Source organism: Chlorocebus sabaeus, chromosome 12 (genome assembly GCF_047675955.1).
Source record: "Chlorocebus sabaeus isolate Y175 chromosome 12, mChlSab1.0.hap1, whole genome shotgun sequence".
In the NCBI taxonomy this organism is placed as follows: Eukaryota; Metazoa; Chordata; class Mammalia; order Primates; family Cercopithecidae; genus Chlorocebus; species Chlorocebus sabaeus.
The window spans coordinates 101,045,608-101,070,962 of NC_132915.1; the positions used below are offsets into that span (position 1 = coordinate 101,045,608).

The 25,355-nt window shown below is 40.4% G+C and overlaps 1 protein-coding gene and 1 pseudogene across 7 annotated transcripts in view; both read right to left on the reverse strand.

The window, feature by feature from the left end:
• The window catches only part of MAPKAP1 (MAPK associated protein 1), a 273,571-nt gene that overhangs the window by 228,756 nt on the left and 19,460 nt on the right, over positions 1–25,355 (reverse strand). For 4 of the 7 annotated variants that reach the window (XM_008006232.3, XM_008006231.3, XM_008006236.3 and 1 more), the window contains exons 2-3: positions 8,039–8,366; positions 5,545–5,634 (exon numbers count right to left, since the gene is read on the reverse strand). The exons of 2 other annotated variants lie outside the window; for them this stretch is intronic. In XM_008006232.3, coding sequence (XP_008004423.1) covers positions 5,545–5,634; positions 8,039–8,297 — 349 coding nt within the window. In that variant the 5' untranslated portion in view covers positions 8,298–8,366. The remainder of the gene's footprint in view (positions 1–5,544; positions 5,635–8,038; positions 8,367–25,355) is intronic. One more of the 7 variants, XM_008006237.3, reaches the window with a different exon arrangement.
• LOC119622363 (U2 spliceosomal RNA) lies at positions 10,883–11,042 on the reverse strand (annotated as a pseudogene).

Consider the following 25,355-nt stretch of genomic DNA (forward strand, 5'->3'; position numbering starts at 1 on the left):
GCCTCGGCCTCTCAAAGTGCTAGGATTACAGGCACGAGCCACTGTACCTGAATTTTTTTTTTTCCCCAAACATAGAGGGTTCAGCAACTTCCCCAAACTCTGGCCATAGCTGACAGAGAAGGAAAGGAATAAGAGCCAGGCACAGTGGCTCACACCTGTAATCCCAGCACTTTGGGAAGCCATGGCAGGTGGATCACCTGAGGTAAGGAGTTTGAGACCAGCCTGGCCAACATGGTGAAACCTCCGTCTCTACTAAAAATACAAAAATTAGCCAGGCATGGTGGCAGGCACCTGTAATCCCAGCTACTTGGGAGGCTGAGGCAGGAGAATTGTTTGAACCTGGGAGGCAGAGGTTGCAGTGAGCAGAGATCGTGCCACTGTACTCCAGCCTGGGCAACACAGCAAGATTCACTCTATAAAAAAAAAAAGGAACAAGAAAACACCAAAGATTCCTCAATATCCAGAACTTCAGAAGCAGCTCCTTTCTGCCAATGGTATGGGAGGGAGCAGAGCAGAGTAGAAAGACTAAAGTCTTTGGGGTCAAACAGTCCAGGAGGTGAATTCCGGCTTTACCACTTACTACTTGTAAGTAACTTGGGAAAGTTATTTGGCCTCTGAGCACCAGTTTTCTCACCTGTAAAAGAGACATATTAACAGCTAATTTGCCGGCTTTGAATGAAGATGAAATAGGCCAGGCACAGTGGCTCACACCTGCAATCCTAACACTTTGGGAGGCCAAGGCAGGCGGATCACAAGAGGCCAGAAATTCAAGATCAGCCTGGCCAACATGGTAAAACCCTGTCTCTACTAAATTTTTTTTAAAAAAGCTTAGCCAAGCATGGTGGCACACACCTGTAATCCCAGCCACTAGGGAGGCTGAGGCACAAGAACTGCGTGAACCCCAGAGGTGGATGTCACAGTGAGCCAAGACTGTGCTACTGCACTCCATCCAGCCTGACGAAAAGAGACTCTGTCTCAAAAACAAAAACAAAAAACAAAAAAGAAAAAAAGAAATAAACTTAGTGGCTAACATACTATATACTGACCTGATTACTCATCAGAATCACCCAGGGAACTTTTGAAAACCATAACTTTGTGGGCCCCAAGCCCCATCTACTAAATCAAGAATTCCATAGGTGAGGCCGAGAAATTTATAGGGAATGTTATTATAACATGCACTTTTGGATGCGTTTCTGATTTTTATACATCCATTGCATTTGGGAATCATTACTTAAGAAACCAATAATAGAAGTTACATAAAACATCAGGTACATGTAAATAACTGATATAAATAAGCTACATTGTTGTTTTGCATTATTATTTAACTTCATGCATAAGAAGCCTTATTTGCCAATTAGACTTCAAACTTCTTGAGGAGAGGATTCATGTAGTCTTCCTAGCACTCAGCATAGAATTATTAGCCGCACAGGAGTTATGAAAGAAATACTTGTTAAATAATTCAACTAGTAAGGGTAATAACTAATTATGTAAAGAATAAAATACCATTTTAAAATAATAAAATTAAAGATACTTCGATCTTAATATGACATTATTCCTAACAAAGCACATTTCTGATAACACCATCTTCGTATCTATCCATGCAGTTTTAGTTACAGGAATATTACAAGGATCTTACTCTAAGGTATTTCATTTATCATGTGGTCTCATGGCATATGGATCAGCAAGTTCATAAAGAACTGAGGTACAGACTAGATGATCTCCACAAACCCTCCATCTCCTCTATGAAAAGACTGCCCTTTTGCTGTGTCTTAAAGGATAAACTGGATGTTGACAGAATAATTGTGAAAGACGAATACTTCCAGGGAGGTCATCCTGTTTAGAATGATGATTCTTCTAGTGGGGAATGAAATAAAACAAAGAAAAGAAAAACAAATGAAAGGATTTTAGCAAAGCATAAATAATAGAAAAAGAATGAGAGAATGAAGTTGGGTATGGTGGCACATGCCTGTAGTCCTAGCTCCTCAGGAGGTTGAGGCACTTGAATCCAGAGTTTGAGGCCAGCCTGGGCAACACAGTGAGACCTCCAATTCTTAAAATGAGAGAATGAATAAATAATTACCCATCCAAAATTCTCAATAAAAATAAAAAAGATTTAGATGTGGCATTTCTTGCCGAGACAGTACGTTTGTGGGAGATGTATAAAAATAGGATGGCTGCTCAGTTTGCCAGTTAGATGTTTAGTGGACTGCTGATTCCACTTTTCTAGCATGCTTCAATACACCCACAGCGCTAAGCTGAGGTTTAATGATAGGACCCAGCCTAAGGGAGAATCCAAAGACATTCTTTTGTGCATTGATGAGTTTCACTCTATCCATCAGGAATGACTACCAGGCAGGTTGCTGGTCTGGCCAGAACCAGGGGTAACAGTTCAAGCATGAACATACACATTAAAGAGCTTCTCCAGAAGTAAGACCACAGGCTCAATTATCAAAATCCATGAGACACAGAAAAGGGAAGGAAACTGAAGGAGAGAAGTATAAGTACACTTCTATAATGGATAGTATGGTTACAAATGAAAGCAAAAGGGGACATAATTATTTCTCCAACATATTCTGTGAAACAATGAACAAAAATTAAAGTAGATTAGACTTTAAAAAATAAGTAGGGGAGCAAACAAAATCCTCTATTAGATGTATCAAAATTTAAGCTGAAGAACTTATTTCTTACATTGTAAAAGGGACTGATGCAACTATATTTGAGGTACTCAATTCACTGTATTTTTAGGTTTCAGACACAGTCTTGCTCTGTTGCCCAGGCTGAAGTGCACTGGCACGATTTTAGCCCCCTCAACCTCCACCTCCCAGGTTCAAGCAATTCTCATGCCTCAGCCTCCTGAGTAACTAGAATTACAGGCGCACACCACCATGCCCAGCTAATTCTTATATTTTTAGTAGAGACAGGGTTTCGCCATGTTGGCCAGGCTGGTCTTAAAACTCCTGACCTCAAGTGATCTGCCTGCCTCCTGGCTAATTTTTTTGTATTTTCAGTAGAAATGAGGGGCTGGGAGCGGTGGCTCACGCCTGTAATCCCAGCACTTTGGGAGGCCGAGGTGGGTGGATCATGAGATCAGGAGATCGAGACCATCCTGGCTAACATGGTGAAACCCCGTCTCTACTAAAAATACAAAAAACTTAGCCGGAAGCAGTGGCGGGCGCCTGTAGTCTCAGCTACTCGGGAGGCTGAGGCAGGAGAATGGCGTGAACCCGGGAGGCGGAGCTTGCAGTGAGCCAAGATCATGCCACTGGACTTCAGCGTGGGTGACAGAGCGAGACTCCGTCTCAAAAAAAAAAAGAAAAAGAAATGATTTTTCACTATGTTGGCCAGGCTGATCTCAAACTCCTGGCCTCAAGTGATCTGCCGCCTTGGCCTCCAAAAGTGTTGGGATTACAGGTGTGAGCCACGGTGCCTGGCCTCACTGTGTGCTTTATTTATAATTTTTTAAGATACGGAAGTGAAGAAGGCAAATAAAAATAAAGGGTGGCTGGAGAGACAGAGAAGCTTAGATAAACTGGCTCTGTATATACTGATCAAGAAGAGATTAATAAGAACTGCATTAAGATATATAAAAAATTTAAAGAAAGTGAATAAGTGATATAAAGTATTTTCAATCTGTATTAAATACAACAAAGAGAAACATTAACTGGATCAACAGAGGGGCTAGCCTAGTGAGATTCTGAAAGTATTCAGAGTAAAAATAAAGAGAAATTCAAGAACTACTTCATTTAAGGACAGTCAGAATGAGACATAAGGAAGAAAAACAAGCAATTGGGACTTCTGGTTCTACACAGTCATCACTTAGTAGCAGTCATGAAGAAAATCATACCTACTGAGGATACTTGAGTTTATAATCATAGTAGGAGAAATCAAGAAGCACTTTACAGAGTGTGATTTAGCGCAGAGAGACTGGCCTTTATATGCAGGCAGAGCTGAAAACAAAACACCTCATTATCACACTACCATCCTTGTTGGGTAACTTTGGCAAGTTCATCAAATCCCTGAGCCTTTGTCTTATCTGTAAACAACAGCAATGATACCTACACCTTGCAAGATCACTGCATTAGAGGTAACGCATGTACAGTACCTAGTAGAGCACCAGGTAGGGGCTGCTATTAGTATAATAAATCTTAATATTATTAGTCTTATACTTATTGTGTAACAATGGAGCCAATCCACAAATATTTATTAGGCATCCATTACATGCCAATATGATATTGGGAGGTGCTGGGAGGATACAGAAGACAGACTGCAGACATTTCTTTTAAGGGACAAAAAAAGAGAAAGTCTAGAAAACATGATATAACCACTATAAAATATTTTAATAGCATTTTATTTCTGAAATTGTTCTTCCCCAAGTCTTTTCTTCTTGCTGAGACTGAAGCTTTGAATGTATATAATATGACCAGCCTTTATACACATACTATATGAAAATATACAGCAAATGCTAATGATACCAGCAACATAATGGTTTTTACCCTAACGGAAAATAATCTGCATATATGCAAAAAAGACTGTTACTAGGCCCACTAATGGGGCAAGGGAAAGTCTAGGTTGGAACTGCCAAGGGAAATCTATAACCTAGAAACTCATCCAAAATATCATAGGGGCTGGGCACAGTAGCTCACACCTATAATCCCAGCACTTTGGAAAGCCGAGGCAGGTGGATCACTTGAAGACAGGAGTTCGAGACCAGCCTGGCATGGTGAAACCCCGTCTCTACTAAAAATACAAAATTTAGCTAGGCATGGTGGTGTGCACCTGTAGTCCCAACCACTCTGGAGGCTGAGGCAGAAGAATCGCTTGAACCAGGGAGGCGGAGGTTGTAGTAAACCAAGATGGTACCACTGCACTCCAGCCTGGGCGACACAGCAAGACTCCATCTCAAAAAAAACACAAAAAACAAAAAACAAAAATCGGCTGGGCACAGTGGCTCATGCCTGTAATCCCAGCACTTCAGGAGGCCATGGCGGGTGGATTACTGGAGGTCAGGAGTTCAAGACCAGCCTGGCCAACATGGTGAAACCCCATCTCTACTAAAAATACAAAATTAGCCAGGTGTGCTGGCATGCGCCTGTAATCCCAGTTACTCAGGAGGCTGAGGCAGGAGAATCGCTTGAACCCAGGAGGCGGAGATTGCAGTGGGCCAAGATCATGCCATTGCACTCCAGCCTGGACGACAGAGTGAGACTCCATCTCAAAAAAAAAAAACAAAAAAAAAACATAGGGTACTCCTTGGCCTATATTTTTGAAAAAATATCAGAAAACAGTACTGACATGACAGCTTATAAAAAATGTCCCCTGCACACATCAATCCCTGTGACCCAGAGTGAAGGGTGGCCAAAAAGCCAAGACCTAAAGAGCATATAGCTTCAGAGGGTCAAGGCACACAAGAGAAAGAGCCCAAAGCTCAAAACACAAGAGGTACCTGTCCAGAGGATTTAAAAGGATGAATTAAAAATAAAAGTTCTTACATAATAAACTAAATATATAAATCTCAAATTAAGAATTAAAATCATTTCCATTTACCTGATTGCTTAGAATTTCTTTCTTTCCACTGAATATTTTTGCATTTGATCTGGTTTTGTCTCTCTTTTCGGAGTCGTTCTAATCTTTGAGCTTGAAAAGAAATATTATAACTATAAGTTTGTCAATGAAAGTTTACCATAAACAAAGACATAATTAACTACCTTTACATGAATAAAGATGTTTTATATTGCATATGTAGAGAAAAAGTCATAAAATTTTAAAGGTGGCACCCCTGAAAAGCAAATACCAACAAAAACATGAAAATATTCTTGATTTATAATTGAAATTAGAGGATATAAAACACTAATAGAGATCATAAAGATAGTATTAACATGGAAGAGAATAATAAAATGTGAAAACTTCTGTGATTAATATGACATTTCATTATATAAATCATTAATAACGGTCTTAAAGGAATTTTAATGCACAAATGAACTGAAGTGAATATTACATTACAGGAATAAAATTACTGTTATGAATTACTCTACCCGTTTCAAAAATTAAAGATAAATGAACTCAGACTAGACTATTAAAGTTTTAAATATAAAATCCTTTATCTAAAAATCATGAAAATTATAAAATGTCAAAGCTATATAAATTAGCATAGCTTTTCTTCAGTGGGCTGAAACAGTTTATAGGTAGTAAAATAAATGATTTGTATCTTTGTAACATTAGTCAAATCTTAAAAAGAACAATTTTTCTTTTACAAAATTTTAAGATATGCTGCATGGATTAAAAAGTAAATTCTTTGGTCACTAAGACAATCTACAATCTCAATTAATTATTAGCATCTAAGTGCTACCGGAAGAAATTCCAACAAGAGTCACCTAAAATTATGCATTTGTGATTATATTGCCACTGGCTGATCAACCTTCAAAAATCAGTGAACTGATCCTTTAGAGAAACACCACCCAGCATCCACTGAACAACTGCTGCATACAGAGACCACGATAAAAAACAAAGTCACAATCGATGCCATCTCTTGAAATGAGTTTTCTCTTGCTAATCTTCAGCTTCCTATCCCAGCATTTTGCTAATAGAAAATAAATTAATTTCTTTTTCAGCCTCTTTCAAGGTAGGAAATTATACACTTTCTCCGTTAGCATTGTGGTTGGGAAATACTGAAAATAATCTTACCAGAAATTTAAACTATGCTGGGAAAAGCATTCTGACAATGTCACTATATCTAACCAAACTCCACTGAAGAAAAATACATTCAATTGCAATTAATAAATGTGAAGGGTACAGCCAAAGTAATATAATCATAAAGCTCTCAATTTAGCAGCATTCTCCTGCTGAAATACATTCAACCTGTCATATAAGATATCATCTCAATAACCTGCAAGGAAGTCAGTTTCAACTAGAGAACTGAGAATCAATGGTTCTAAATTATATTCAAACCTTCACTCAAATCCTATTTTGATAAAAGTTCCTTTAGATACTGGGAAATGCTATTAATTATTTTCATCATGAGAGCAAATTCTTCTTATGTCACAGATACTGAATGAATTCTGAACCAAAACCTGAATGTGCCTTTCACTGTAAATTGTATCCAGTTCTACCTCCAATATTACTTCATGTGCATTTTACATTTGGACCATGAAAATAAATACGTAAGTATTTTCAGTGTTCTACTATATCTCCTTGCCATTACCTTTCCTGGGAGTTAGCAGGTTATTATATTTTCTGATTATCTAAAAAAAAAATAATCTCCTAGAATACCTGTCATATTAGAACCACAATATATATTCTAATAATTTGTCTAAGTAAAAAAAAAAAAAAAAGTCCTTGGTTCATCACATTCCCCTTGAAACAAGGCCACCAAAAAAATGTGGGAAAATGGGCAATAAGCTTTTAAAGCTAATGACTAAATACATGTATACCAAAGTTCAGTGTTTTCAAGCCAGAAAAATCAAAACGTGATCAATTTAAGAAAATAAAGGCAAAGTATCAAAAACAGGGGCTCCTTTTCTAACCTCACACCCTATGTATAGAATGCTACTAAAACCAGCCCTAGCAAATACTCAGGTGTCTCCTCCCATTTCCCCACTCCCCTACAATTCGTCCAGGGGCAAGAAGTGCCTGCTCTCTTCGGTGGTCACCTCTCTGTATTAAAAGTTTTTTATTATGTCGACCTGAAATCTGTCTCCAGGTAGTCTACCTACTGGGAATAATGTTGCTCTGTGAAGACACTCAAAGCCGGTCCACTTGCCTTTCTAAACAATGACTTGTTAGACAATGTCCAACATGTTCTCCTAACCAACTTTTTCACTATCCCTCTTCTGTCTACTTCTAATAACATTCTAGAGGCCCTGTCCATTCGCAGTCGCAGAGATGGAGATGTTGCTCAGACTCACTCTTAGTCTGACATATGTGTGTTCCTATTAATACCTAGAAACTTCCCCCATTAAGCCTATTCCAACATTATGCATTATTCCATAAGACTGTTTACTGATTTAAAGCTCAGAAGACATGACTAGAACACAATGTTTACCTGTGTTTGAGCGTCTTCTAATACCAAAGTCCCAACTTGAGGTAATATCGACTGACTGGGCATATACATAGCCCTGAGTCTCACCATTGCTTCCCTGAATTTCTGACCCACTGTCTCCAGGCATTGAAGGAGGATGAATCTTCTCTAGGTCAACATCATGATCAATGAGAACCATCTCACACATTCCCGTGTCATCACTGGTCACATGTGACTGTCGAATATGAGCTAGAATGATAGTTGGATTGTCCAAGAAGGCCATCCTTTCTGTGGGCCAATTTCCTTAAAAGGCTATTTTCTCCTCTTCATATTGTTTCACGAGCTCACCTACCTAGAAACATGATGTACACAGCAAATATTTAAGAATAAGGCAGAAAATGACTGAATCATTTTTCAGACAAATTCAGTGTAGTAAAATGCCACCTTGAAAATCAACATTTATCCCTGTTCTGTGGAGCTTAAAGGGATTAAGTCTAAGCTGAAAGGAAATCCTTATAAGCACTAGGGGCTGCAGCTCTAGTCAATGAGATCTCCATAGAAATCAGAAAGGAAGGCTTGCACTCTGGCAAAACAAATCACAGCAACTCCTAACAAGTCAGGCCACTCAAAGCACATAACTACTGTTAAAACAATAAATTTCCCTTTCTTTCTCCCTTCACCATCATGCAATCTTCTCATTACTTTATAAGGTCATGGGGGAACAAGTTGTATTTTCCTCAAATGATGTGCTAAAGTACAAAACTGTATTTCATCAGTTTACATATCCCCTTACATTTCACACAGTTGTGAAGTGTTTAAAAGGGCACAGACAATGCTTTCTGAGTTACTAGGGGTTTTATAAAAATGTACCACTAAATTAATTTTGCTTAATGATTGTATTTTCCTTTCAAGATAGTACCGTGGCTTTTGTTATTGTTTTGTTCGTTTTTTCTGAGACAGAGTTATCACTTCTGTTGCCCAGGGTGGAGTGCAGTGGCGCCATCTTGGCTCACCGCAACCTCCACCTCCCGGGTTCAAGTGATTCTCCTGCCTCAGCCTCCTGCGTAGCTGGGACTACAGGGATGCACCACCATGCCTGGCTAATTTCGTATTTTTAGTAGAAACAGGGTTTCTTCATGTTGGTCAGGCTGGTCTCAAACTCCCAACCTCAGTTGATCTGCCCGCCTTGGCCTCCCAAAGTGCTGCAATCACAGGCGTGAGCCACCCGGCCTGTGTTTTTAAAATAAAACTTATAAGCAAAACTACCTACTATATGATCAACTTCTCATTTTAGAAACTTAATTATAAAAACTGCTTCCTCGGTCCTGTTAAAATTGTAATGAGGCTGGGCACGGTGATTCACACCTGTACTCTCAACCCTTTGGGAGGCCAAGGCAGGAGGACTGCTTGAGTCCAGGAGTTCAAGACCAACATGGGCAACACAAGAAAGACTCTATCTCTACAAAAAAAAAAAATATATATATATATATATATATACACTCATTATTTTTTAATTAGCTGGGCATAGTGGGATGTGACTGTAGTCCTAGCTACTCATGAGGCTGAGGTGGGGGGTCACCTGAGCCACAGCATTCAAGGCTGCAGTGAGCTACGATTGTACCATTGCACTCCAGCCTGGGTGACATAGTGACACCCTGTCTTCTAAAACAAAACAAAACGAACAAAAAACACTGTAATAGTATTTATTCTAGTAACAAGATAGCACCCTCTCAGCTAAGTGAAAATACTCAACAAAGAAAACATTGCAGAACAATGGTTAGGTACTAGGCCCTAGAGACAGAAAGGTTCGAATCCTGGCTCTATTACTTGTTAGCTATAAGATCTCGGTCAAAATACTTAACCTTTTTGAGCCTCCTTTTTTTTCCCCTTCATTTATAAAATGGAAGCTTCAGGAATGAGAGGATATGTAGGAGATAATGCAGGTAAAGTGCTCAAAAAAATACATGGCATGTAATTAAATAAATGTTAGCTATTAATAATAATGATAAAAATATCAATAATTTCAACTATCAATTCTTGCTTAAAGTAGTCCTAAAATATGTCAATATCCCATCTGTCTTATAAGTTCATGGCACATAAAAGAAGTCTGTGCTTCCTTTGTGATAGAGGACACTGCAAGTCATCTGAGTGAGTTCCCTGCCCCTGCAAAATCGTTGCAAAGTACAAGGAATATGAAAGCTGGATTGACTATGTTTCCAGGAACAGTCCTAGAAGATATTTACTTTTAGAAGGACTTATAACACCAGATTTTCTTGTAATCTGTTTCTTCTAGAAATGGAACACAGAGAGGAAATCTAGCTAATAAATCCTTACAGCTAACTAAGGTTTTAAAAATTGCTGTCTGGAAACACATCATTCTGTTGACATCACCTAGTGGGTCTTAAAATAAAGATACTGAGATTAAAAAGAAATTTAACTGAGAAGCATCTCTAATCAAGCGAATTACATTAATCTTCACTTTTTCCCCTCTTAATATATTCCTTGAGTACTTATTTTACTCTGAAGCTACTGGGAAATGCAAAGGTGAGTAAAGTATCCCTGAATCAAAAAGTTAATACCCTAATACAGACCTAGTACCTCTCCTAATACCATGGGATTCTTTTAAGCACCAAATTTCTGAGATATCTGGTCCCTGAAATATTAGCGTCAATCCACCATTTTAAGGATATTGATCAGAAAACAAATACGAAATTAACAGTGAGCATTTAAATTTCGCTTGTAAAAATACAAACTTCTCTATAACCATAAAAAATGTATACACCACAGATTTATTTATAAATGAGAGTATTTATGGAATCATAGTATCACAGATCAGAGCTGCAAACATCCTTCTACAGCAATCACAATAAGCCGTCTTCCTTGCATGAAAGGAAGGCAACTAGTCACCAGTAGAGAGGAAGGTGCTTTCAAATTCATACTGAATAGCTCTCCCTTGCAAAAATAAGGGCTTTAATGAGAAATCACACATTTAATACACTTGATCTTAGCCAAAAGGCCGAGAAGCAATCACACATTTAATAGGTGTTCTAGCACCAAAAAGTCAAATGGCAAAAGGCAAAGTGACAAAAGTATACTGAAGTACCCTCAATCTAGGGAAACAGATCACTTCTTTTGAAGATAAGAGGAATAGGCAAACACTTCTCAAGGCACATACCAACTCCCCAACTTTATCCTTCCAGAACACATGCCTCAACAATAGCAGATATCTTCTCTATTAGGACACTATGGCTTCATACATTAAGGAAGCTGTATGATTCTTTCAAAAAATAATGATTCCCTACCAACTCTGATATGGAACTCCCACAGGACTGCCCCAGAAAACATATTATTGTGTATGTCACTTTTTACCTCCCGTTATGTGTACTTAGAGACTTAGACTATAAGTTCCACAAGGACAGGGTCCACAACACCGTATTCCTTCTGGCAACAAAGGCTGTTACACATGGCAGGAGTTCAATAAATGTTGCTGTCTAACTTCCAAGGACTATTCAGTTTCATTGTAGAGATAAGTCATATATGAATGTGCCAGGTGTAAGTGTGTGATTATAAATAAAGGATTGCCTTTTTTTCTTAACACAAGAGCATCTCTTCAATGTGCCCTTCAAAATTGTCACCTTGGAACACTATCAACTTATTCTAACAAGACTACTTTTCAAAACCCAAAAGAATATTTTTAAAAATCTCCCAAAGAGCAGCTAATTGCCATTTGAAGCTATGTTTGATTTCCAAGACAAAGACATTCAGATCAGGGATAAAAACAAACTGTACTCTCTGATCAGTTATGCAAAAATCAAAAAGATTTTTAAAAATCTAACTCTGGCAAGGGTTCAGAGAAATGGGCAATCTCATGCACAATATGAAGGAATGAAAACTGGGACTTTTTAGAAGGTAATTTGGTAATATTTACCAAAATATAAAACATGAATACTATCTGGGCAATCCTACCTCTAGGATTTGTTCTAAGGAGATAACTGTGTAAAGTATTTATCTCAGAGTAATTTGTAATACTGAAAATCTAAAAGGAACCTACAATAGTACACATATGCCATGACACATACATATAACACAATATTAAGCAGCGATTAAGAATACGTGGTAGAGGATGAACAAAATGTAGTATATACAAATGATGGAATGTTATTCAGCCTTCAAATACAGGAAATTCTGACACATTACAACATAGATGAACCTTGAGAACATTATGCTAAGTGAAATAAGTCAGTCGCAAAAGGACAAGTACTGTATGATTCCATTTATATGAGGTACCTAAAGTAGTCAAACTGACAAAATCTAACGGCAGTTGCTAGGGGCTGGAGGAAGGGAGTAATGGGGAAAAAGTATTTAATGGGTACATTTCAGTTTGGGAAGATGGAAAAGTTATGGAAATGGACAGTGGTGATGGTTGCACCATAATGTGAATGTATGTAATGCCAATGAACTACACATTTTAAAATGGTTAAAATGGTAAATTTTGGCCAGGCGCGGCGGCTCAAGCCTGTAATCCCAGCACTTTGGGAGGCCGAGACGGGCAGATCACGAGGTCAGGAGATTGGGACCATGCTGGCTAACACGGTAAAACCCCGTCTCTACTAAAAAATACAAAAAACTAGCCGGGCGAGGTGGCGGGCGCCTGTAGTCCCAGCTACTCAGGAGGCTGAGGCAGGAGAACGGCGTAAACCCGGGAGGCGGAGTTTGCAGTGAGCTGAGATCCGGCCACTGCACCCCAGCCTGGGGGACAGAGCGAGACTCGGTCTCAAAAAAAAAAAAAAAAAAAAAAAGGTAAATTTTACATCTCATTTATACCATGTATATTTTACCACAATTTAAAATTTTTAAGTTTTAAAATAAGTCTAGGAAACACCAGATTCAACCAAGTTAAAGAGGTTTTCTTCTTGCTGTTTTATCACAGGACTTCCCAAAACTTTTACATTATGTACTCTGTGTAGGCCGGGCACAGTGGCTCACGCCTGTAATCCCAGCTCTTTGGGAGGCCGAGGCAGGCAGATCACAAGGTCAGGAGATCAAGACCATCCTGGCTAATATGGTGAAACCCCGTCTCTACTAAAAGTAAAAAAATTAAAAAAATTAGCCAGGTGAGGTGGTGGGCGCCTGTAGTCCCACTGCACCCCAGCCTGGGCAACAGAGCGAGACTCTGTCTCAAAGAAAAAAAAAAAAATTATGTACTCTGTGTATTGTGACTCTCCAAGAGGGAGGAACCTAGTAACACAATATATCCCAAACTTACTTCATCCATAAATATTGTTTTCTATAGGAATACTAAAACATATCAGTGTATAACAGCATTTCACAGAACATGCTATTAGAAATGCTATTCTACACTTTCACAAATGCTGTCTCTTCAGGCCTTGAATGCCTTCCCTGAATGTTACCAACTCTTGATTCTCTGAGACAGTCAGACGTTTTTTGGCTGGGTGCAGTGGCTCACACCGGTAATCCCAGCACTTCGGGAGGCCGAGGCGGGCGGGTCACTTGTGGTCAGGAGTTTGAGACCAATCAACAGGTCAACATGTGAAACCCCATCTCTGCTAAAAATACAAAAATTAGCTGGGCAAGGAGGCTACGGTGAAAGAATTGCTTGAACCCAGGAGGCAGAGGTGAGCCGAGATGGCGCCACTGCCCTCCAGCATGGGCAACGGAGCAAGACTCCATCTCAAGAAAATAATAAGGCCAGGTACAGCAGCTTACGCCTGTAATCCCAACACTTTGGGGGGCCAAGGCGGGTGGATCACCTGAGGTCAGGAGTTTGAGACTAGCCTCGCCAACATGGTGAAATCCCATCTCTACTGAAAATATAAAAATGAGGGGGGTGTGGTGGTGCGTGCCTATAGTCCCAGCTACTCAGGAGGCTGAGGCATGAAAATCTCTTGAACCTAGCAGGCGGAGGTTGCAGTGAGCCGAAATTGCCACTGCATTCCAGCCTGGGCAACAGAGTGAGATTCTGTCTCAAAAATAATAATAAAATAAGATAGACCTTTTAATATACCTTTAGGCCACAGATAAATAATATCACCTTGCCTAAGCTTTCCCACTTTTCACAGCTTCTTTCTCACACTTTTTAACACCATGTTCTTTAAAGCATAAAGATTTGTTTTACTAAAAATGGAAGCAGTAGGGATATCCACACACAGAAGGAAAGAGATGTCCCAAAATAACACAACAATTTTTTTTTTTTTGAGACAAGGTCTCATCCCCATCGCCCAGGCAGAAGTGCAGAGGCACAGTCACAGCTCACTGTAGCTTCAACTTCCCAGATTCAGGCGACTCTCCCACCTCAGCCTCCCAAGTAGCTGGGACTATAGGCTCACACCACCATGCCTGGCTACTTTTTGTATTTTTTGTAGAAATGGGGTTTTATCACATTGCCCAGGCTGGTCTTGAACTCCTAGGCTCAAGCGATCTACCAGTCTTGGCCTGCCAAAGTGTTGGGATTACAGGCGTGAGCCACTATGCCAGGCCAACATATGCATTTTTAATATACTGGGTGGATTTCCTTTTACACTTCAAATGAATAAATATTCGACAAATATTTACTAAGTTTCTACTAAGTGCTAAGGGTTGTTTCAGATGCAGTTTGGATACTGTTCCCAGATTACACACCCATCTGTGTTCATTATTGATCATGAAACCTGCCTGTGATGACTGGGAACACGCTCTAAACATGGGAATAATTTTTAGTAGGTTTTGATGGGCATACGTCTTAATATAATTTTGGATAATTTTATATACACTCATTTCCAAACTTTATTTATAATAGCTTATGAAAAAAACTGAGAAAATGAAAGGTTACGAAACTTGCCCAAAGCCAGACAGCTAATACATAGAACTAAAACTCAAATTCAAGAGCTTGGGATCTTAACCGGTACACCAGAAGGCCTCTTAAAACAAAGAGGGACAAAGTTACAATAGTCATAATGAACACAATTTTTTTTTTTTTTTTTTTTTGAGATGGAGTCTCGCACTGTCGTCCAGGCTGGAGTGCAGTAGTGCAATCTTGGCTAACTGCAACTTCTGCCTCCCTGGTTCAAGTGATTCTCCTGCCTCAGCCTCCTGAGTGGCTGGGATTACAAGTGTGCACCACCAGGCCCCACTAATTTTTGTATTTTTAGTGGATACAGGGTTTCACCATGTTGGCCAGGCTGGTCTCGAACTCCTAACCTCAGGTGATCCCCTCACCTCAGTCTCCCAAAGTGCTGGGATTACAGGTGTGAGCCACCGCGCCCGGCCAAACATGACTTTTTAAAAGCCTATTGTACTTATTTGGTCCTGAAGCCTGAGAGAAATTTCTCCCATGGGTCTCTGTGAAAGACATAAGAGAGCAAATGTGTTATGCAGTAAACCCTCAGCTCCACTCCGCTAACAACAATGGTGCTTGTACAATAGCAAGAAACAATCAGTGCATGTAATGGTTGTTCAAAAAAATAAAAGTCACAAAATTTCACACAAGAAAGGAACTTCAGTGATCATCTCATTGTTGACCTGAAATCACAGAGGAAGGGTTTACTTTAAATATCTAGTTACGTCTAAGAATATTTTTTAAAATCCCTAGTGACTCATGTACCTTCAGTTCAAGTCTATACCTGAAATATTCTATTTCTTCAAATAACTCACTACGAGCAAACAAGCCCGCCCTATACTTCTTCAGTCTCTAAGGACCTGAGATAGGCAACAACACAACTTACAATGCTCACATCTATCCAATGGTTAGAAGGAAATCCCCCTTCCTGGACTTTTTCAAAACACTCCCCACTCACTTCCCTCTGCTCAGCAGACTTCCCACCCTCTCACCTGCAATCTGTGAAAACTTGTCAGAATAGGCAACAGCCTGAGGCTTCTCAAAGGTCTGCAAACTCCCAATCAAAAATTACTGCTGCCCCATCAATGTGCCATATAAATGTTGGCATGTTAATTGTGTATTTATAAGACTGTTAATGGTTAGTTAATTTACCTCCCACACTATTATTGTACTTGAAATGATTTAACGTCTGCTGAGGGAGTTAACAACATGTAACAGCAGATGCGAGATTTATTTTATTTTATTTTATTTTTTTTACCTTTCCACACTGTATCCTGACTTCACACTATTAGCATTGGGCGAGTTAAAGCTAATACCTGTATAGGAGTCCTTAAACATGTCATAGGAACACTCACATTTATTTCCCACAACAAGGAATGATTACAAGTGAGGGGGGGAAAAAAAGGCTTTTTTATTATATACAACCTCTTCCATTTATAAAAACCAACAGACCCCCTTTTTTATTTTTTTACTAAGATTTCAACATTCTTTGATCTAGTTAAAGCTCAGAATTCATACCTCCTGGAATTTGAAAATAATTGAAGTGACCATTAAAATAAAACACACTTTATTGCTTTTAAATCTCTCTAACTCCCTCCAATTTAACTCTAAATTAAACGTTCATTTATTTTTTAGACTAGCAAAAATTGAGCTTTTTTCCCCTTAGGGAATTAAAATCTTCTCCATGTGAATATGCCCCATTTCATTAAGCAGTAAATAGTGAGACCATATATCTGGAGAGTTTGCTTCTTCTTTTTACATTTTTATTTCCATATTTTGACTAAAAGTGCTTACTAGATTAAAACAACAGAAACGATTTATCTCATTTTGAATGAGATTCATTCACAAAATCATCTCAGTACTAAATGAAAAATTGTATAAATTCTGGCCGGCCCCCTCCAGAAGTTTACTTACAAACTTCAGCAGAGGAGCTATGTCATACACATAGAGAACAGTAACATAAAGCAAGATAAACCCGCCACCAAATGAGATATTAGGACAATATATTTTCCAAGAGACAGGAACATCACAGAAGACTTCAGGAAGGAAAGCAGAGGTATTTAAGGATAGCTATGCTTTCATTAGGCAGAAACACAAGTGAAACAGTAACAGTTGACATTTACAGCGCTCTTACCAGGAGATGTACTAATCACTTTTCATGTAACAACATATTTAATCCTTACAGTCACTTTAGGAGGTAGGTATTGATACTATCCTCATTTTATAGATTTAAAAACAAACAAAACTAAAGCTTAAAGGAGTGAAGTATTTTGCCCAAGGAGACAAGGTAGATTTTTCAAGACCACAATTGTTGAAGCTCCTCCCATCAAGAGGTAGAGTCTATTTCCCCATCCCTTGAATCTGGGCTCACATTGCGATTTGCTTTGACCAACAGAATATACGGGAAGGAATGTTGTGGAAATTCTGAACCTGGGCCTCAAGAGCACTTGCAGCTTCTTCACTGGCCTTCTCTGGAACACTTCTGAATTATGGGAAAAAGTCAGGGATAAAAGACTATGTGGAGAAAGAAGCTCAGCCATCTCTGTCATTCCAGCTGTCCTGCTGAGGCCCCGTGAGTGATTAAGTCATCAGGGACAAGTCTCCCACTAACCTACCAGGAGTCAAGGTCTCTTCTTCTATCAAATGTCTCCCTCAGACAAAGGAACCCTGATCCCTGATTTTCTTGTCTTATGCCACTAACTTGCACCTGAAATGCCTCAGAATCTGACATCTGCCAAGATCCAGTTAAAAAGAACCTGGCAGAGTGACTCTCAAACTTCTCCACGGACACACCTGAAGGGCATTGGACAGTGACCATAAATCAAGGTATGAGACAACCTAGGGGAGCCACCTACAGTAACATGCCATAAGAAATTTATTTTTAGAATTCAATCATATTTTGTATTCTATTTTATACTACACTGCACCTATATATGTTTGTTTGTTTACAGAGACAGGTCTCACTCTGTCACCCAGGCTGGAGTGCAGTGGTGTGACCACAGCTCACTGCAGCCTTGACTTCCCAGGCTCAAGCGATCCTCCCATCCCAGCCTGGGACTGCAGGCAAGCACCACCACACCCAGCTAATTTTTAAATGTTTTTGCAGAGACCAGAGTCTAGTCATCTTCCCCAGGCTAGTCTCAAACTCTTGGGCTCAAGCGATCCTCCCACTTTGGCATCCCAAAGAGCTGGGATTACAGGCATCAGCCGCTGTGGCCCCCCCGCCCCCCGCCCCATGTTTGTTTTAACAGGAAAAAAAAAATGTTTATTTTCAAATACACCACTAAAACTGATACTTCAGGAAAATGTACCACGGTTACTTTGTAGCTTCCAGTACACCCTAGGACTCTCTTAACCCCAGTTGAACAGCACGGATCTAGTGGAAAAACAGAGACTTTGGTGTCAGAAATGTCATTTTGTACAGATAAAATGGCACTTTATCAACGGACTCAAAACCCTAAATTATATTCAAAAGATGTTTCCTATAAAGGTTGAAGAACTGTTAAGTATAAACCACAATAAACTATAAAGTTCTAAGCACAAGTTAGAATAAAATATTGTTATTCAGCTGTTATAAAACAATCTGTATTTTCAAAGTGTTTTGAAATAATGTTTATGTGCTAGCAATAGCTGTGAAACTTCAAACAACCTAACCACTCACCACCCCCAAAACTTCAAACCTGCCAACATTTCCAGCTGTTACAAGAACTCTGCCAGTTTGGTACAATGTAGCCCCTAAATTATTTTTCCAATGGGTGTTGTCTCTCTGATATAATAGATTTGATTGACACTTGTGAAAATAAACAATTTTAGGTTTTACTTTAAGATCTCAGGTCAAAATGTTTACTAGTTTTACCTAAAGTGAAGAATATAAATAATGCCAAAGCAACTAGACTGTTTCTCAACGTGAAATTACCGGTTTAGGAGCTTAAGCTGTAAATAGCACTCAACTGTCTACCAAATATTCATTCACTGGTTTCATTCATTTGACAAGTATCTATAAGGCACTTACTACATGTTGGGCACCAAAGATACATTGCTGAGCAAAAATAAAGACTTTTGGCCACTGCCTTCATGGATCTTCTGAGGGTGGACCCAGTAGATAGAATTTTAAATTCTTTTTTTTTTTTTTTTTTTTTTTTGAGACGGAGTTTTGCTCTTGTTGCCCAGGCTGGAGTGCAATGGCATGATCTCAGCTCACTGCAACCTCTGCCTCCCAGGTTCAAGCGATTCTCCTGCTTCAGTCTCCCTAGTAGCTGGGATTACAGGTGCCCACCACCACCAAGCCCAGCTAATTTTTTGTATTGTTAGTAGAGATGGGGTTTCACTATGTTGGGCAGGCTGGTCTCAAACTCCTGACCTCAGGCAATCCACCCACCTCAGCCTTCCAAAGTGCTGGGATTACAGGCATGAGCCACTGGGCCCAGCTTAAATTCTTGCCCCTTTCTGTTTTCCCCTCCCCTTGAGTGTAGGTGGAATCTCACTTGCTTCTTTCTAGCCAATAAAACATGGCAAAGGTGATGGGACAGTCACTTCCTTGATTACTTTCCATTATATAAGACCCCATCTTAGCCAACTGAAGAGAGTGATTCTAAGCCAGAGAGATCTTCTTGCTGGCCTTGAAGAAGCAAACAGCTATGTTATGTTATGCAACTACACATGGCAAGGACCTGAGAGCAGCCTCTAGCAGCTGAAAATGGTCCTGGCCAACCACTAGCACGAAAAGGAGCATCTCAGTCACATCACCGCAAGCAAATGAATTCCACTACCACCTGAGAGACCTTGGAAGATCTTTTCCAAGTGAGCCTCTAGATGAGGCTATAGTCAGCTGACACCTTAATTTCATCCCTTGGAGAGCATGAACACAAAACTCAGCTGAAGCCATGACTCCTGACTCATGGTGAAATCATAAATTAATATCGTTTTAAGCAGATAAGTTTGTGGTAATTTGTTATGCAGCAAAAGAAAATGAATCCAGCATAGTGAAGGAAAACAAGCCTACACCCCTTCACATATAACACATAAGGCTCTCTAAAACGCAGTTTCACTACCTCTTCCCTCCCCATCATGCAACTTCCAGGACTGCACTGAATATGTGCTGGCCTTTGGTAATGATACTCCTTTACTTCAGGTGTGCCCTTCCGCAATACAAATCTTATTCTTGTAAGTCCAACAGAAGTATCTCGTCCTTGGCAACCCCTTCTATATGACCCAGAGTCCAGTCTATTTTAATAGCACTTTATTTCTATCATCATTACAGTGAGTTATATGAGTATCATTTTTAAGGAATCAACAATTTTAAATTTTTTTATCCAATTCTAGATTAACAAATATGGTTACTTCATGAAGGTATAAATCTCCCCAAACCATTTGTGAATTTGCTAAAGATCCCATCAACAGTAATGTAATGGTTCAAATGGAAGCCAGTTTTTCTCCCCGAGAGACATTTAAGCAATCAATATCTGGAGATAGTTCCAGTTGTTACAACTAGAGATGGATGCTATTAGTAGCCAGTGGGTAGATGCCAGTGACGCTAGTAAACATAGTACAATGCACAAGGCAGCACCCACAACAAAAAATTATACCTCCCCAAATATCAATATGAATAATGCCAAGCTTGAAAAACCCCACAATAATGTGGGGTTTGAAGCCACTAAATCTGTGGCAATTTTCAACTCCCTCTAAACTGTTTTGTTTGTACTGAAACCATAGAACTTTGCTACTAAAATCTATGCTCAAACCTTCTAAGGGCTAAAAAAAGTTCAATTCTGTTTTCTGAAATTTTAATATACCCTAAGGAGAGCCAAAGAAGCCTTTTCACCCTTCTTCCCCTGACTACTTCCTAACATATTATTCAAAATCCAACTCAGTGGTAGCCTTAACCTCCTAGGCTCAGGCGATCCTCCCAGCTTGGCCTCTCAGGTAGCTGGGACTACAAGCACGCACTACCACGCCCAGCTAATTTTTTGCAAAGACAGGGTCTCACTACATTGCCCAGACTGGTCTTGAATTCCTGGATTCCAGCGATCCTCCCCCTCAGCCTCCCAAGGCGTTAGGATTAGAGATGTGAGCCACTGCACCCGGCCTGCTCCAGGCCTGCTCCACGTGCCATTTTACTGCACTTTGTTCCTAATTCTACCAAATAATTAACCCGGCACATTGCCTGTTAGTAAGGCGCTAAGTGTTTGTTGATTTTATTCATTCAACAAATATTTACTGAATGCCTACTGTGTGCCAGGCATTGTTCTAGATGCAGAAAACACAGCAGAGAAGGCAAAGTCCTGCCCTCATCGCAGGACAAAGAAGTAAATTATATAGTGAGTTAGAAGTGCCATGAAGAAAAATAGCACAGAGAAAGAAATGGATAATGCTGGGTGGAGCCATGAGTTGCAACAGTAAATATAGCCAAGGAATGCCTCACTTAAGTGACATCTGACTTAACACCTGAAGGAGGTGAGAGAACAAGCCATGTAGACACCCCAGGGCATAGGTCTGCCAAGCAGAAAGGAACATGCCTCACACTGCTCAAGGAATGGCAAGGAGTCCGCCAAGAAGCAAGTAGTAGGTAAGATCTGAAACAGTGGGGTGAGGCTGTAGGGCCTTACAGGCCATCCTAAAGCCTTAAGCTTTTACTCCAAGTGAAATGAGGGGTCACTGGAGGATTGTGAATGATCTATCTCACATTTAAAAGGATCTCCCTGGTTGCTATGTTAATGAATGAACGGGCCAGGCGCGGTGGTTCACGCCTGTAATCCCAGCACTTTGGGAGGCTGAGGCGGACAGATCACAAGGTCAGGAGATCGAGACCATCCTGGCTAACACGGTGAAACCCCGTCTCTACTAAAAATACAAAAAATTAGCCGGGCGTGGTGGTGGGCACCTGTAGTCCCAGCTACTCGGGAGGCTGAGGCAGGAGAATGGCATGAACCCGGGAGGCGGAGCTTGCAGTGAGCCGAGATGACGCCACTGTACTCCAGCCTGGGCAACACTCTGTCTCAAAAAAAAAAACAAAAAGAAAAGCAACACACTTTACTGCAAATATCACTCAGGAAACCTAAATTTCAGGGACCTAACTACACGGCCTTGTACAAGTGACTTCTTTCAACCTCATCTGTTCTTACATCTGTTAAATAGCACGGCTGAACTATATGAAGGGCCTTTCTTTTAGCTCTTAAATTCCATTCCAGTCACTTGTGTGGAGGAGGAAAAGGAGGATGTGACTGGGAAAGGTTTATCCTGGAGCCCATCTAAAAGGTTTTGGGTGTTTTTGCTTCACATGGTTTTCCCTCGACCAGAATTTCATTGCATGTTTTACCTCTACCACACCTGTGCCATAGTTCAAACTCAGAGGCACGAGGAATCTCTTTTTTGACAAAGAATTGTAATAGTATCAAGATGCTGCCGGTATACTCTCTACAAAGGTAAACCACGTTGACTGATCTGAACAGGCATTATTGCCATTTTTGGTTTTGGGTTTTTGTTTTGTTTTGTTTTTTGAGAGACAGAGTCTTGCTCTGTCACCCAGGCTGAGGTGCATGGGCATGATCTCAGCTCACTGCAACCTCCACCTCCCAGGTTCAAGTGATTCTCCTGCCTCAGCCTCTCCAGTAGCTGGGACTACAGGTGCCACCACCACGGCCGGCTAATTTTTCTATGTTTAGTAGAGCCAGGGTCTCACCATGTTGGTGAGACTGGTCTCAAACTCCTGACCTCAGGTGATCCACCTGCCTCGGCCTCCCAAAGTGCTGGGATTACAGGCCTGAGCCACCACGCCCAGCCCATCTTTTTTTTTTTTTTAATCCCAGTATATATGTAAATTGGTTCCAATAACTACAAGAGTTAAAATTAATAAACAATACAGTTATCTTCAGAGTGTTATCATAAAAGAAACTAATATTAACAGAAAACAAAAATGTGATTATAAAAATGCACAGTGGGTTGCCACATCTAGAATTCCACATTGCTGTCACAGGCTATGGATTAGTGACATCTGCTATGGATTAGTTAACATTTGTCACTGTTAAAGAGACTAGCTATGGGATGACTTTAGGAGAGTCAGTGCTTTTGACTCTGTTTCCTCTACAGTGAAATAGTCATATGTGTCCTATTATCCATTTCACAGTGATACTACTATAAAACAAAATAGAGGCTGGGCACAGTGGCTCATGCCTGTAAATCCCAGCATTCTGAGAGGCAGAGACAGGAGAATCACTTCAGGCTGGGAGTTTGAGACCAGCCTGGGCAACAAAGCAAGATCCCACCTATACAAAAAAAATTTTTTTTTAATTAATCAGGCATGGGGGCACATACCTGTAGTTCCATCTACTCAGGAGGCTGAGATGGGAGAATCACTTGAGCCCATGAGTTCAAGGTTACAGTGAGCATGATTGAGCCACTGCACTTCAGCTTGGGCAACACAGTGAGACCCTGTCTCTTAAAAATTTTTTTTAAAAGAATATTTACAGAAAGCTAAAAAGCACTATATAAATCTAAGATGCAATATTACTGACTTTTCCTATTCTAGCTGTATCTTTTTGGAAGGAAATAATAAGCTGTCAACTGTCAAACTCATTAATTCAACTCCTAATGAAGAGAAGACAGCAACCAGATAGTCTAAACCAGCAGATAATCCTCAAACTACTTTTATGTAACTCTGAATGGCACTTTGTATTTTCACTTGAATAGAGCTTTCATAATCTCAATAAATGATAATGGCTATTATTGTTATTATTAACAAAACTGTGTTAACTTTGCTAGGTATTTTCTCAGAACCTTCTAGACTATCTCATTTTTTTCTCTTTTTTTTTTTTGAGACGGAGTTTTGCTCTTGTCGTCCAGGCTAGATTACAATGGTGCAATCTCGGCTCACTGCAACCTCCACCTCCCAGGTTCAAGCGATTCTCCTACCTCAGCCTCCTGAATAACTGGGATTACAGTCGCCCACCACCACACCCTGCTAATTTTGTTTGTTTGTTTGTTTGTTTGTTTCGCCCAGGCTGGAGTGCAGTGGCCAGATCTCAGCTCACTGCAAGCTCCGCCTCCCGGGTTTACGCCATTCTCCTGCCTCAGCCTCCCGAGTAGCTGGGACTACAGGCGCCCACCACCTTGCCCGGCTAGTTTTTTGTATTTTTAGTAGAGACCAGGTTTCACCATGTTGGCCAAGCTGGTCTTGAACTCCTGAACTCAGGTGATTTGCCAGCCTCAGCCTCCCAAAGTACGGGGATTACAGGCATGAACCACCATGCCCAACTAGACTACCTCATTTTTAAAATCACCACGGTGATTTTACCAAAACATTTTTACCAAACATGAGGATAATGTAACAGAACTGGCTTCATTCGGCTTATAATACTATAATTAGGGTGGGAATGATCCACAACATACAATTTAAATAGAATAATCAATTCTCAGCCCAGACATGGTGGCTCACTCCTGTAATCCCAACACTTTGGGAGGCAGAGGTGGGTGGATCGCTTGACCTCAGGAATTCAAAACCAGCCTGGGCAACATGGCAAAACCTCATCTTCACAAAAAAATACAAAAATTAGCCGGCCGTAAGACCCTCATCTCTTAAAAACAAAATAAAGGCACTTTTGCCATTCACAAAGCTATGAGGTATATTCTATTATTCTTCATGTTCTATAAATCAGTAAACTTAGGCACAAACTTGTCCAAGGCCACGCAACTAGTAAGAGGTGGAGTCAGGATAGCCTGGCTCCAGAATCCTGCTACCAATCATTACAATATGCTGTCTCACATTTCCAGCTTAAGCTCACTTCATCTTAATCTTCTTACTCCACTCCTCACACACAAGTCTTAGTATGGGTATACAGAGACTTATCAGTTCATTCAACAAGCATGAATACATACTACATGCTGAGGTTTAGGTGTATAAAGTGCTAAGTCATAGTCCCTATTCCCAAGAGGCTTACAGTCAAACAAGGGGTTAAAGACAAGTATACAAATGGCCACAATAAAGAACAGGCCAGGCGCGGTGGCTCACGCCTGTAATCCCAGCACTTTGGGAGGCTGAGGTGGGCAGGTCACCTGAGGTCAGGAGTTCAAGACCAGCCTGGCCAACATGGTGAAACCCCAATTCTACTGGACGTGGTGGTGGGTGCCTGTAATCCCAGCTACTCGGGAAGCTGAGGCGCGAGAATCACTTGAACCAGGGAGGTGGAGGTTGCAGTGAGCCATGATCACACCACTGTACTGCAGCCTGGGTGACAGAGTGAAACTCCATCTCAAAAAAAAAAAAAAAAAAAAAAAAAAAGAAGAAGAATGAGAACAATGCTAGAGGAGCCTATAACAATGTACTATGGGCCAGGCGTGGTGGCTCACGCCTGTAATCCCAGCACTTTGGGAGGCTGAGGCAGGCGGATCACGAGGTCAGGAGATCGAGACCATCTTGGCTAACATGGTGAAACCCCATCTCTACTAAAAATACAAAAAACTAGCTGGGCGAGGTGGCGGGCGCCTGTAGTCCCAGCTACTCCGGAGGCTGAG